This window comes from Haliotis asinina, chromosome 2 (assembly GCF_037392515.1).
Source record: "Haliotis asinina isolate JCU_RB_2024 chromosome 2, JCU_Hal_asi_v2, whole genome shotgun sequence".
In the NCBI taxonomy this organism is placed as follows: Eukaryota; Metazoa; Mollusca; class Gastropoda; order Lepetellida; family Haliotidae; genus Haliotis; species Haliotis asinina.
The window spans coordinates 86386520-86402007 of record NC_090281.1 but is presented as its reverse complement, the minus strand read 5'-3'; the positions used below and the strand labels follow the sequence as shown (position 1 = coordinate 86402007).

General features: G+C 36.2%; 1 protein-coding gene across 1 annotated transcript in view; it reads left to right on the top strand.

Moving 5' to 3' along the window:
- Positions 1-15488, top strand: part of LOC137274513 (probable protein phosphatase 2C T23F11.1) — a 30586-nt gene that overhangs the window by 2492 nt on the left and 12606 nt on the right. Inside the window, exons 2-6 of the mRNA XM_067807739.1 lie at positions 8075-8179; positions 11108-11191; positions 11740-11805; positions 14627-14692; positions 15336-15409. Of these exons, the coding sequence (XP_067663840.1) occupies positions 8077-8179; positions 11108-11191; positions 11740-11805; positions 14627-14692; positions 15336-15409 (393 nt within the window). The 5' untranslated portion in view covers positions 8075-8076. The remainder of the gene's footprint in view (positions 1-8074; positions 8180-11107; positions 11192-11739; positions 11806-14626; positions 14693-15335; positions 15410-15488) is intronic.

Genomic DNA, 15488 nt, shown 5'->3' with positions numbered 1-15488 from the left:
TTTGCATGGTAAAATCAGCCCTCAAAGTGTCAAATTCGGACTAGCATAGTGGCAAACTGAGAATTAAAATAGCTGACATAAGGTGAGGTACATACATCATGCATATGTCTTCATGAATCATTGTGAAGTCTCAGAACAACCTTTCCTGTTGTTGTTGTTGTTGTTGTTGTTGTTGTTGTTGTTGCTGTTGTTGTTGCTGTTGTTTTATATTTTTGTAGTCACAAATTAGTTTGTCATTTTGTGAGGATGCTGAAAAGCACATACATGGCATACTCAGTAATATTTTTGGGGACTGACAGCTATGCATTATCCCAAGATTAGTAGATGTGTCTAAGGACTAGTAAAAGCAAATGAAATTGTATATTTTTCCATGTTATTCTTCTTGTTGATATGACTGAGTGAAAGAACATCATTTTTGAAAAGGTTCTTTGGTAAACATGTTATATTCCATCTAAGCATGGTGCAGTCATTACTTGGGATAGTTCTGCATTAAAACCTTGATCATGTTGATCCAACTGTCATGTTTCTGTTAGCGCAGTCTGAATCAAAACATAACAGTTAACATGCACAGTTCAGAAACTAGGCTCCTGAACCCTTGATGGTCCATGTACATGTATGCCACATTTAGCAGGGCCATTCAGTTGAAACTAATTTAAGTATTTTTTGTGTTATGAATCTTTATATATGAAAGTTAGGCTTGTGAATTAATTGTCTTCAGGACTAGTTAACAATGCATGATCACTAGCCTTTTGCATCTCATGTTGGAATAGTTGAGCTTTTTGTTGATGGTTTTTTTTTTCAGCTTAAGAGTTTATATTCATGGTCACATTGCTATCATGGTGAACTGCCATTTATGTATGTAGTTTCGGTTTGTTAGAGTTTTGTGACAGTGACTATGCCATGTTCTTATGTATGTCATTTATATGTTGAACCCAAAGGGCAAATACCCAATCTGTTCACTATTGTGAATAACATGTTTTGAAAGAAAACTAAATGCCTATCTACAGTATTGATGATAATATATCACCACTGAAATTGTTCATCTTTCTGCTCTTTCATACTATAGACTGTTCAAAGTATATTTATAGCTTTAATTATATACAGGGAAAGGAATACATGTTGCTTTATAAATGACAGCTGTGTCACAATTATCCAGATTTATAGTATGTCAGCATATAATGTCATTTTTCTGTGTGACATGGAGTAACAATTATATGCCACTGTATCAGCCAATGTTTGTGAGTAGTAATGGACTGACAGTTTGATATGAATCTAACATCTCAGATGATTTGACCATTAGTTTATTAAACATATTGATTCTGTACCTGATATAAGCAACAGATCAGTGTTTAACTTTGTCTCCATGTCACATGGAAGCCAGCTGCTAAGTGAACGTAAAGTCATATGGCATAGTTAAAATATTTGTACTGGTCAAACTCTTCATAAAAATTTGTTTTGCAAAGGGTACTAAAACAGACACTGGCCGTGTAAGAGGTTGTTTTCAAGGCATATTTTGAAACTATTTTCTTGACTGGAGCTACAGAGCTGAGCCATGTGGGTGTCATACCCATACTTGCGAAAAAAAGAGGTTATTTCCAATTTCAAGTGGGTATCTATACTTTTTGATACCACCGTATTTTTTAAATCAGGGTATCTGTTTCAGATAACAAGTTTAAGAAGTACAACATGTTTTCATTTGATAATGGAGATAATACAAGATCCTACAGGTTAAAGATGAATCACTAATAATGGTAAATTATACCTATTTAAAACATTGTCCACTCGTGCTGTATGAAATAATATGTGCTTTCGTCAACATTTGTTTTGGTGCCGTGGGCAATGTTACAAGTTCATTTAAGATATCACTGTCAATTGAATCTGATTGTGAAGTACAGCATTTGCCTATTAATTCATCTAGCAGTTTTCTGTTTATAGCGTAAAAAGCTTGATTTTTTTTTCAAGTGTGTTTAAGTGTTTGGTCACACTTTCATGATGTTATATAGAGGATAATACATGAGTACCCACGTCGTACTAATACTACTATGTTTATGACACGAGTGCCTGAATGTTCGTATTTCCCAAGCAAGAGCGAGGGATATGCTGATATTTAGACACAAATGTTGTAAACATAGTATGTTATGGGCACAAATATAATATTCTTTTTATTCCCAAAGTCGTTAAATTGAGGAATGATACAACCAAATCTACTTTCAAACATAAAGGGGAGGCTACCTGCAGTCGCCGCATGTAGAACATAACGTCACAGAAGCACGTCGCGTTACCATGATAAAGTGATATTTTGCCTTAGGGCATCGTATGAAAAATATGAACCCAATATGTTCACCCTCTTAGGTAGTAACAACTGTTTACATTACATGTAGAAAGACAACGACTATGTCATTGGTCACTATTTAAAGATGGTCCTATCAGTGATGGGTTAACAAACCATGACTGGTATTCTATCTGTGTTGTTGCATTTTCAATTACTAGTATTCAAGATTCTTTTAATCGCTAATAACTTAAAGTTTGTTTCAATTGGTTTGAATTGATACTATGTGCAACATGATTTTGATGTGTTGGCATTGTTATTTTGACATAGCGTAAACATAAATATTTAGGGTCTTTTCATAAGCTGTCATTTTACTTGCTTATTTCAGCTATTCTACAGCATATTATACACAAATACGCAGCTTATCTGGAGCTCTGACAGAGGTTAGGTGCCGAAGTGGTGCCATCTGATAGTGTGGCATGTTAAAAAATATATTTCTGTAATTTCTTTGCCAACAACATACATTGACATTGGGCTGGTACTGACATTGGGCTGGAAACGGCAGTAGTGTTTGTTATCTCTGTATCAGTGCTTCACTGATTTTTCTAAATGAGAGATTTTTGTTTATTTTGAATTTATATGGTACCAGGGATAGAAATGCAATTTTTTCAAAGGTCTGCCTGAGAGCACCAAACACTATTTTTATGTGCCTTTGCCCATACCTATGATATTCCAAATAACCATATCATATTGCATCGATTATGTTTGATTTGGTGTTAAAATGAGTTTTGAATCCTGGTGTGGATTATTTTCATAATAGTTGAGTTGTGTTGCAAGGGCATATTGAAAATATTTCATCAGTTTTGATATTTACCACACCATGGCTTACAAATTGAGCACCTTGTGGACCCCTGTATACTTGACTAAGATTTTCGTTAAGTTTTGGATGAAAATGAAGATCAGCAACTATGCATTATTCCATGCTGATTGATTTTCCACATTGCTTTCCAATTCTCATCATGAATAGGCAGTTTTCATCTCTCCTACTGTAAACCAGTGTGTGATTTTGCAGGATATTAATATAAGCGGCATAAAACTCAGCTAGCTAGCTCACTCACTCACTCACTCACTCACTCACTCACTCACTCACTCACTCAATACTGTAAACATCAAGCATTTTCTGTCATATGTTATCCATTCAAATGTAGCATTCCTTGCAGTTGTGTACTACAAATTACCACCGACTGAAAGGTTAAATGTCAAACACAGATTACATTTCCTTATAGTTACCATTGTTGTCATGCTTATGGTCAGATTTCAGAGAGCACCGTGTGTGTTAACATTGATGTTAGTATCATCAAGATTTATGTTAGTAATTGTTACTGCTAGTGTCTGCACTAAACTTTCAGATTTTCACAGAGAGACACATTTGCCACCCAACACAAATACACAAGGTTTCCCTTTTGGGTTGTTCTAACAATAGACAAATGACATTTGGGTTTACATGAACAATATTGTGCAAATCCATTTACTAAGGTCCATCATCACATACTATCATCACATCATCAGAACTTGAGCTTGATAGTCATATTTAAGATGAATCAATTCTTACTGCCCATATCAAGTTCAACAGGTTAGGAAATGTTACCATCAGCAGAATGATGAAGAACCTAAGTGTCAGTAATGGATTTGTATGTAGTGTTCATTTAAACTCCATTAGACTGTACCCACTGTAGTCAGTGCTATCAACTGTGCACCAAGAAATTACATGAATCATACATAGCTTCCACTTACAACCTGGTCCAATTCAGCATTCAGCAATTATATGTGACCTTTCTGATGTTTGATTTAATGAATAGCTATAATCATTCTATTGAGCAACACAGTTCTGGCTGACACGTTTAGGCATTTGTCTGCGTGAAGAAGACTATGTGGCATCAAATTATTTTGATGTCCCATTTGTGAATTGGAAATATTGAAACAACAATGGGACAGTTTCTTGGTATGTTGCAATATATTTCTTGATCAGGTTACTGTGTGTTTGGCTTTATGTTCTAGATATTAATATATGTCATGTTATGTCACATTTTATGGTGTTGCTGGTGGTGTGAACTGACATTTCAATGGATTTGTCTGTAATGTTTTGCTTTGCTCATAGTGCTTTGTTACATCACATCCTAGTCTGTAACACTTCCTATCCACTTATCTTTTTATATATGTGTTATTTGCTTTTTTGTTCACATTGTTTAGGTGTATTTGTACTGGCATGTTCTTGTTAGCATATTGTTTGTGTTGTAATGGCATTATCTTAGTCAACCTCTTACTTCATAGTCATTTTGCTAAGCATACCAGTATATCCTTTTGATTATTTTGTTTGTGTTTGAAATTAACAACAAACATCAGTCAGTGTTTGCCTTAGACATGATCATTAGGGAATCGTCATGACTCTCTAGTATCATGAGGAAACAACTTCAGTCTGAAACTTTCAACAAGACATCAGCTGTGAAAGTTTGATATGAAAAAACAAAAACAAAGCAAGGTATTTAATCAGCTCTGACTGGTTAACTCACAATCATTAAACTAAGTAGTTTTAAACATCAGCAAGTTATAAGTTTAGATTATCTGAACTAAGGGCCCAGTAGCATTGCGTTGACAATGTCTCAGGGTCTAAAATTCACTGCATATTTGAGATAATTTGTTCATCAAACACGCAGGATTTCTGCGTCAGAGCAAACACTGTTTAGTTTGACATATATTTAATTTTTATCATCAAAATTCATACCAGTGGTGAAACTATACACTGTTGCATCATGAGTTTTCACAACATGATACATACTCCATCATTTTGGTGTCACTATCCTACATTTTGTCAGTCAGATATTGCCCGAAGAATTGTAAGCAGTGTTTGAAGATTACAATAGAAATAGCTGTGATGAATTTTCATCCGTAACACACTTCTGTTGAACTGAGAGTCAAGAAAATGTTCCATGTGATTTGATGTGAATCTATGTTGCCATACACATGGTAGCGTGACCTATGTATCATGATACCTTGTCATAACACGTAACCCTTAATTCATGTTCTTCCTGAATACCCATGACTGTTCAAAATTAATTTTGATAAATGGCGTATCAATCATTATAGGGACAGTGGGGTAGCCTAGTGGATAAAGCTTTCACTGAAGATCCGGCTTTGATTCCCTTTCATGGATACAGTGTGTGAAATTTATAGTCCCTTGCTTTGTTTTTTTTCTGGAATATTGCTAAAAGCGGTTTTAAAATAAACTCACACACTCACTCTTCTATCATCATGATCAGAAGTCTTATGATCCAAGCATAAATTTATGTGTTGTTAGATTAAAGTATTTCATATTCTGAAGGGAAAACGATCCTAAGTGATGTCTAGGCATTTAAAAATAAACATTTCTTCTGTCAGTTAATTCAGACACCACTTAGTGTGTGTGCAAACAGAAGTTTTGTCATATGTACTGAGTTTAAAAGACCTGTGAAGGTCCAGGGTAGAATTGGCATTCAGCAACCCATGCCTGCCATAAAAGGCGACTATGCTTGTTGAAAGAGGCGACTAACGGGATCAGGTGGTCAGGCTCGCTGACTTGGTTGACACATGTCAGCTGTTCCCAATTGCACAGATTGATGCTCCTGTTGTTCATCACTGGATTGTCTGGTTAGGATTTAAAGTTTAATGTTTCCAGACCCCTGCCGTATAGCTGGTATATTGCGGAGTGTGGCATAAAACAAAACTCCCTCTCACTCACTGAGGCAAAAAATAAGGGATCACATCAAAAGGACAAGTGTTCCTTTTCTGTTTTCCAACTTTCTTCACAGGTTTGTCTTACATAGGCTGTGAAGAAGCCTGGAAGAGAATAACGGAACACTTGCCCTTTCATGTGATCTCTAATCTTTTTCCTTCAGTATATATCATTCTAGCTAGTGATCCTACTCATGATAATTACAAAAATGGATATCGCAGTTACACACAAGGCATTAATTACGTAGCCTGAACATTTGACCTGGAAATGGACAACATGCAGTGAACAAAGCATTCTTAGATTGCAAACATCCATGGGGGATTGGACAGGGACATATGGGCATAAATGGTCAAGTGTCTTGAGGCACTGTATTTCACTGTATCATCCCTTGGTTTTGCTAACCCCCAGTTTGCCTGTTTATGCTCTAGGCCTACTTAAAGGCTGTCCTCCTACATTAAGCTGAGAGAGAATGATAAATGCTAATAAATGCAGTGTTAAACCCAACCCACTCACACAGGATAGGCAGGTCAGGCTCCACAACTAGTTGAGGTCAGTCGACCGTACACATTAGTCAGTATATGAAAGGTGATTATGCTTGTCGTAAGAGGCGACTAACAGGATTGGGTGGTCATGCTCACTGACTTAGTTGACACATGTCATTGGTTCCCAATTGTGCAGATTAATGCTCATGTAGTTGATCACTGGATTGTCTGGTCCAGACTCGATTATTCATAGACCGCCGCCATGTAGCAGGAATATTGCTGAGTACGGCATAAAACTCAATTTACTCACTCACTCACTGTTAGTGAGTAATTGTTCATACAGACCCTGAAACCAATTTATCCAAGAAAGCTTGTAGAAGTCTATAATATGTGGCAAGGAGAAAAACTCTGGGCTTCTCGTCGTATTTTCTGATTATAATTTAGGAACTGTTTTTGTCTATAAAATGTGTTCATCTGAGAGACTAGTTGCTAGTCTATTCGCCTAGAAGAGACAGTTCATTTTTGGGTTGTACATTGCTGATTTAGGCTGTACAGAGTACACAGGATGGTTTTGCTTCTTACTAAGATCTGTTCATGTAAATATATATTCATTTGCTAACACAACAAACTCTACTTTCTCTGAACCTATGAATATGAAATGTGTCTGATAAATTTATGTCAGAAACTGCTAAAAATGACACATGATGAAAAACTGTGTGCTCAGCAAAGTTTTGAACATTCAAATAAAACATACTCTATGAATGTGCTCTTTTGAATATGATAATCTGTTGACTTGTACATTAAAAGGTTATATTGTACAGATGGGTTTTTTTTTCAATTTTGAGTGGAATCACCATAGAAATGAATGTAAGTTCACAGTGATAACTGTCATGATATAATGACATGCAGACATATTTAAAGTAAGTCAAATATTGATGCGTGGTATTGAAACCTATTTCAGAAAGTGCTGTGCTAGCATCGCTGTTCTCAGTGACAATTAATATCAGGACGGGTAATGGATTACTGTGATTATACTTGTCATAAGCTCATTTGTTAAAAGTGAATTAATTAATCAATATGAACTAGCCTGAAACTTGGTAAACAGGAGTTGATTGTAATGAGAGAATGCCATTAGAGTATGAAAACCACTCGGTGTCCCATATTCTGATCATTGTTCTCATCAATAAGCAGTATAAACAGGTTTGTTTTTACTGTTTAATCTGTAATCTCAACATGGTTTACTGATCATTCAGAGATGATTTGCATACTATTATTGTGCATTGGAAATGTGTATCTCATCCCTACTTCGTTCCATATTAATAACTAATAAATTTCAGCTGGTGTTTGTTTACATCGTACAACTAGCCTATATTCCCAGCGTTGACCCAACTGTGGTCATGGGTATGTCAAACTAAATGAATCATGTCATCAGATCGTATTGGAATACATGGAACTGGTTTTAGATTTCATCTTGGTGAGGACGATCATGTTGATGATCAGCCCCAGCAGTAAGTATCCTTTTGACAAAACGTGACATACTGCTTTTTCTTGCAGGTATGGGTCAAACGTTATCAGAACCAGTGACTGCCAAAGAGACATCTAAATGTGAAAACAGTTACGCCAAAGTCGCCTCATCATGCATGCAAGGATGGCGAATAAGTATCCTTTAAAATGCGCAGATTATTGTTGACAGATTGGATCCTGAACTATTGTTCACTTATCAATACAGTCATGTAGTGCAATTAGTAACAATGACCAAGAGGCACAATCTCAAAACTATTTGTGCCTATTGATTTTGCCTAAGGACTTCATTGAGAATGTTTATAGTTTTGTTGTTATTTTGTTAGAGCACCATATTAGAATATTCAAGGTTTTGTTTTTATTTTGTTTTTGTGTTTATTTAACTATTAGAATGTACATTCTGATTTTCATAGAAACACTGATCACTTAATGATTCAAACTCATGAGCTGCAGATGACTTATATATGTTCTTGATGATGATGATGATGATGTTGTATAGAGAATATAAGACACAGGAAATGAGAGAAAAGGACAATTGATTGCATTCCTGGGACAAATAACCCAGACCCATCAGAATGACATGAAGTTCAATAACAGTAATAACACCAATAAAATGTATGCACATAATGCATATGAGGATAATGATGCCTTTTACGTCTGTACATACATATGAAGGTAGCGCTGTTTAGTTTGTCATTTGACTCAGAGTAGAAGCATGCTTCATGGGAGTTCATCTTATGTGATATTAAGTTGATGTCCAATCAGAAATATTCATTAATCTACAATTTGATTATATTGACACAGAAACCACAACTAACAAAAAGTGACTGAATGAAAATTGTGAGTAGCTTGTGGTCAACAACAGATATCCTGCCAGCTGTTGAAGTACTCATGCTTGGGTTAGGCAAATCAGTGATCACTAGTTGTAGTTGAGTAGCATGTTGAAGCACAATGAGACAGTAATGCAGATCACTGCTGAGAGGCAGTCCATTTTACCACTGATGGAATCCAGTTCATGTTCTTCTACCATTAACCCTGATGGACTTCTTGATTCAAATTGGTCCCCAGCTATCTATGCAAATCATACAGGGCCACTTAATAGATGATTGTCAAACTTGCTGGCAAAAATGAAAGCTTCCAATGGAATCTGTCATTGCTCGCAATATAAATCACTGAATCATTTGGTTCAGATTTGATTATATGAACTGTTGTTCTGAAATATTTCTCTGTGTGATATTAAGGAACAGGGCCCACTTGCACAAAGCTCTACAATGATTGTAATTCCCATTCTCCAACATTGGCTTAAAGGTCACATGCAACCAAAAAATCAAACATAATTAAAACACATATATCACTTATTCATGACATATAATATACACTGCTCCTTTTAAAAACACAGATACACACAATTATAAGCGTACAATCGCGATTCAAAAGTGCAATATTTTGTACTTGGGCTTACTTCCCCTGAAACGAAGCCCTCGGGAGATCGAACCCAGCCATAGCAGGTGGATATGCACTCAAGTGAAACGACGGCTTCCGATTGGCTGTTTCATTTGCTGATATGCTAGGTTTCATTGTGTGTACAGAAACATGATCTGTTTGATGGGCATTTTAGAAGTATAGCCAGTCACCAGAAAGTAAAATTCTTTATGGATAACAACTTCTTTTAGTGTATTTGATCCGTCGTTTCAGTATGGATTCATATACAATTGTCAAACAAAATTATATACACTAAAAGAAGTTGTTATCCATGAAGAATGTATATAGAGATGTTGGGTTTGGAAAATACATATTCTCTGAATTTGCGCTCCATCCCATAAAAAAATCTTGTCAGTAGAGATAGTAAACTACTGCGCGGCTGGAATCTGTCATTCGTCCAAGTACAAGGCAGGACTTGAAACTGACAAGAGTTTGCACCAGTTTCCGTCAGATCCAGTCATCCGAAAAAAATGGATGTAGTTTGTTTGCAACCCACAGACATAAAAACATGTCATGTGTATCATACGTGCCTAATTACATAATGTGGCAGACACGGGACTCGGGTGCACGAGTCATAAATCAGCTTATTTTCTTTATGTCGTACAGTCTGATAGGTGTTAAGTTCAAATCGCACGTGGTCAATGACTGAAGCTGTGTATTGCATGTTGTCTTTAGCAGACAGGCAGGCAGACATATAGGTGTGAATAAACCAGACACTGAACTTTCTCTGTGACAGAGACTGCTCACCACAATCAACATGTTTTTTTTACGTAACGAGCAGATTATTTACTTGTTTGTGTACACAACCAAGATTAGACTACTGCTCACGACCTCAGTATGCATACTGTTTCAAGCTCCGCGAATCTATTCACTGCGCATGCGTTATGGACGCAGCGCAGCACAGCTGTTGAAACCAGTTTTCCCCCCAGCGCTGGGGGGAATTTAGTGAAACGTTTGAACTCCGATTTTGCGGGCTTTTTTTTCATCGCATTTTTTTCAACCTTTTAGATTGAATTGGCATTTTTTATTATTCGTTTCGGTAATTGCATACAAAAAGGTACCAGAATCTGCAAAGTTGTGTTTTACGTTGCATGTGACCTTTAAGATAATCGTAAAGCTAAGATCACTTTGTGAAAGTAGGCCCAGGCAAGGGTCATCCACTGACGTACAAATTACTATTCTGAAATAAATCAGTTGTAGCAATATTGATGAGAACAAACTATAATTGCACACTCAGTCACCTGGATGGAGTCATTGCCATACGTTTGATTTGTTGCTCATGCTGTTAACCACTGGTTTCATACATTGATTTTTTTGCTTGATATGCTGTAGTATTGCAGACTGGTCTTGTTAACATTCACTCACCAATCTGTGCATGTTTCACTATATCAAGGCATATTTTTAGGGTACTCTGTTTAACATTTGTGTGAATGGCCATGAAGAGATACAAAAATATATTAGTTTATTGAATATTTTCCATAGCTGAAACACTTATGTTCACAGTAATGATGATGAACGATTTTGTCAGAAAGTGTGTAATATGTTGAGATCAGTGTTAAATGTTATGTAGTTTAACTGTGTAAGACATGGAAGATGCCCACACCCATCTCTTGTCGCTGCCAGGAGACAAAGATTCCTGCTTCTTTGGGGTTTTCGATGGACATGGAGGTAAGATCTGAACTGATTCTATATGATGCTGTACCAATGTGGAACCACTGTGTCCCAACATGTTGCTTATCTCAAGTATTTTCATATTTTAAGCTATCCTGATTGATAACACAATTGACGTTATGTTATAGCTTATTTCCCTTTTATTTATCATTAACGTCCCTTTAGAAACCGTAAAACTCAAAATTGACACGTCTTCTCCTAGTGATGACACCATACTTGGCTTTGAAGGCTTGAATCTGTATTGCTATGTCATTACAAAAAATTGTATTCAAAACTGATGAATGTTTAAGCATGTATCATATATGCAAACCTATAGGAGATATTCATCCTGTGCTCAACACGCAAATGTAGTCATAAATCACCTGGATCGTTCCAGTCAGTTCTGTAGTGTACAATTTGATACATGAAGCCAGTAGCACAATGTTTTTACTTGAAATTGATAACTGATTGTATTGCTGTGGACATTTTTAATGCTTTTATTTATTTATTTTTTTGTTTGTTTTGTTTTTATTTAAATTGACCTCATTGAGTGTTCATGCTTGTAGGAGTGAAAGTGGCTCAGTATGCAGGCTTAAACCTTCACAAGAAGATTGTGGCACAATCAGCTTATGGTGAGTTCATTATCATTACACAATGAAGTGGTCAAATGTAACGCCCACGCGCAAGCAGTTGCACCCGCACGCACGCAACTCAAAGCCCTATGGGGTGGTTGACTATGTGTGCTGGCAATTAGGTGCCTGACACTGAGGGTGTGGGTTCAAATTCTGGATGGGACCCAGCTCAAAAAAAGTACTAGAATTTGCACTTTATTAAGAAAGAGTAATTCCAAACATAGCATCTGTTACAAGTTCATTATCGTCGTCTACACTATGGATCTGTATTATTGAGGGTGTATTTTGTAGTTAACTGAACCAATTTGTATTATCTGTTCTATCATATCTACTGGTTCTACTTTATATATGATTTAAGGGATATTTTATCAGTGGGACAGCATAATCAATAAAAGTCTGTCGAATAGTCATTTTATAATTTATATTATGACTTTATTTGTACTGTTCCTGTATCACCAGTGGTGGTTGTTTGTTGGATTAAAATATTGAATTAATTGCTGTGTATTAGGGCTGCACTGCTTTACAAATATGCAGATATTCCACAGTTGACTTTTCAAACAAAACACATGGCAGTAGTGTTTCTGTGTACCTGTGTGCTGCATAAAAACATAACAACTGTTGTTTTATTATCTCTGAGGTTTAATTCTGGGCCAAAGGACACAAACACAGGGAGAAACAGTTCACACCAGTAACATACGACAGTAAAGCTAAATCACATTCTTTAGTGATTGGCTAACAAAACAATAACATTATCAAATACGAAAGAGTTGCTCTATCATTTAAAACATTTATAACACAAAACAAATGGACTATTTACGTGTCACTCTGAGAATGAGAATTGCCTAGTAGGGTAGACTAGTGGTTGAAACAATCGCGCATCATGCCAAAGACCAGGGTTCAATTCCCCACATGGGTATAATGTGTGAAGCCCATTTCTGGTGTTCCCAGCCATGATATTGCAGGAATAATAACAAAAGTGTTGTAAAACCCACTGGTTTGGTTTTTAATATTTCCTCCCAGAAGACACAGAATGTGTCATGAAATGAATGCTACATTGCAATAAAGGTAACACAAAGTCTTGCATTCAGTTTTACATAGGACAAGTTAATAAACTAAAAATCACCCACCTGCCAAACCTAATTTTGAGATTGCTGTTATTTTTGGCCTTTGTGTGAAGAAAATAGGATTTACATGAACAGTCAGCATCACTCACTTGTGAACACATAAGCTCCGAGTATGTTGCAGTATGTATTGCCATACAGGTGTCTGCATTACGATATAGTGCAATACAATTTTTTCTCAAAACACAGCCCCACTGGACATTCTTTCCATAGCTTTACTATATGCCATGGTCTACAGGGGACATTGATAACTGAAAAGTTACACTACAGATAATTGCAGTGAGAATTGTATATTCAGGAAATTCTGAACTTAAAATCCCTGTTCATAGATGGACTTGTCAGACATTACGAGGATTAGATTGCTTTCACTGAGTCAGGGACTATTCAATAGATGTAAATATTCCATATGTGGTAAAATTTGTCAGCCTCCTTAGGCCAGATCATTTCTATGTATTGCTTTGCAGATTTTAGTCCTCAGAAAACCTAAAGGCAGGTGTGAAATGCCTTTTTTAAAAAAATCAGCAAGGTGATATTCCTTTTAAATGCTAAAAGTATGTTACTTTTGGCAATTCATAAAGTGTCTTTGGGGCCAAAATGCATTGTAAAAAATATTCTTATAAGTTTTTACGCCATTCAAAACATCAATATTTGAAAAAAAAGTCTATGATATTCAAATCTCACATGAGATAAATAATGTTCATTGTTTATACTAGTTACAATAAAACATTTCATGTCGAATAAATCACTCATAATTACACTCTTTCTGGTTTATTCTGCCTGCAGTGTTTTATTGTGGAATAAGTGTGCTCTGACAGCTCATAGTGATATATTCTGCCTGTAACTTTAATGTATGATAAACAATTTTCACAAGTTATTTACTTCTTAAATAAGCAATAATGCAAATGAAAATAGTAAAATTCATAAACTTGTGTCAATGCTCCAGTGATTGAACATTGTCATATATGGAGCCAGTATCCTCTTTCAATTAATAGAATCTCCAGAATAGCTTTAAGTGCCAATGCACAAAATATTGGAAGTTCCTCTTTTGCACTATTTTGTAGAAAGGTGTTTTGAGGCTTGTGAAGCTTGCGTTTCATGTACAGGTCCTGAACAGTTTATCTTCAGTTGGTCAGTCCAGAGAGTGTCCGACTGGTGAAGGTCCCGGGGTAGAATAGGCCATCAGCAACCCAAGCTTGCCATAAAAGGCGACTATGCTTGTCACAAGATTATTATTTATGTGATTATTTACAGACCGCCACCATATAGCTGGAATATTGCTGAGTGCAGCTTAAGACTAAACTAAACCAAACTCATTCATTCTTGTGACAGAGGTATTCAGTCACCCATGTCTAACTTGTCTTTAAAAGAGGAATGTATAGTTAAGGTTTTCCAAAAGCGAAAATGGAAAGTTGCACAATTATATATTGTTGATAATATTTTATCTTTCTTGTCATTCTGATGGCTGTTCTACTTTGAGTGTTTCTGTGTCCTGTACTCCATGTTGGATTTGTCGAGAAGAAGGCAGATAGGTTTAGAAAGATGACTTCTAGTTAGATTTAGGGGTCAGTGTTTGCCAAGGGTATACCTGAGGCAACCTTCCATGGATGTTTCTTCAGATCTTAGTGAGTATCATTTGGGAGTTGAAAATCTGATTATAGTTACACTGTGATTTTTAAATGTTTAATTTTTAAAATTTTCAGCTCAGGGTAATGTAGCAGAAGCCTTGCGGTCAGGTTTCCTGTCTCTAGATGAAGAAATGATGAAAGGTAATTGAAATTGCTCTGTGCATTGGCATTACTGTCATCCATCTGAAATATAATATAAAGATGATTTGCTTATCATGCTTCGGACCAAACATGTTGCATGTCATTGCCTGCCATAAAGTGGGAGGGGATAAGGAAATAGTCCCTGTTCGTGCCTCCTAGCATCTAGCATGCTAAACTGGCAATCTTGTTTGGTTTCCAGAGCAAAAATATTTTCTAGTCAAATGTTCCACAGAAAGGGTATAGTTTGTTTCCCAAGAATCTTTCAGGATTGTGGGCTAATCCTGAACTGGTGCCTTTTGCATTCTATTTGTCCTTCTTCCATTACAAGAAATTCCAAGCAATGGAGGGTCCATTTTCGGAAGTCATGAAACATTTGTAATTTCTCACTTAACAGTCAAATCGGAAACTTCTTATGTTTGTGTTTTTGGAATTTGTCTTTTATATTATGTCTCTGATTCCATAAAACAAATGGAATTACTCATGTGTCCAATGATAGCAACTGCACCGTGCAGCAGTGATCTTCTCACAGTAACCCTTCCTACTGAGATGGTGAATAGTACCAGACTGCTGACAGCATGTCCATAAACTGTTAGTCCAGTGTTAATTATTAGAAAAAGTCATTGGCAGCCTTTTTCTTTTACAGATGAAACCATGAAAGATGAACTAGCTGGGACCACAGCTGTTGTAGCTCTGATAAAGAACAACAAGATCTATTGTGTAAGTCCAATAGATATTTCTTTGTAAGATGTGTTCCATATGACTGAAAATTAGCTGCATATGTGCATACTTTAACAAG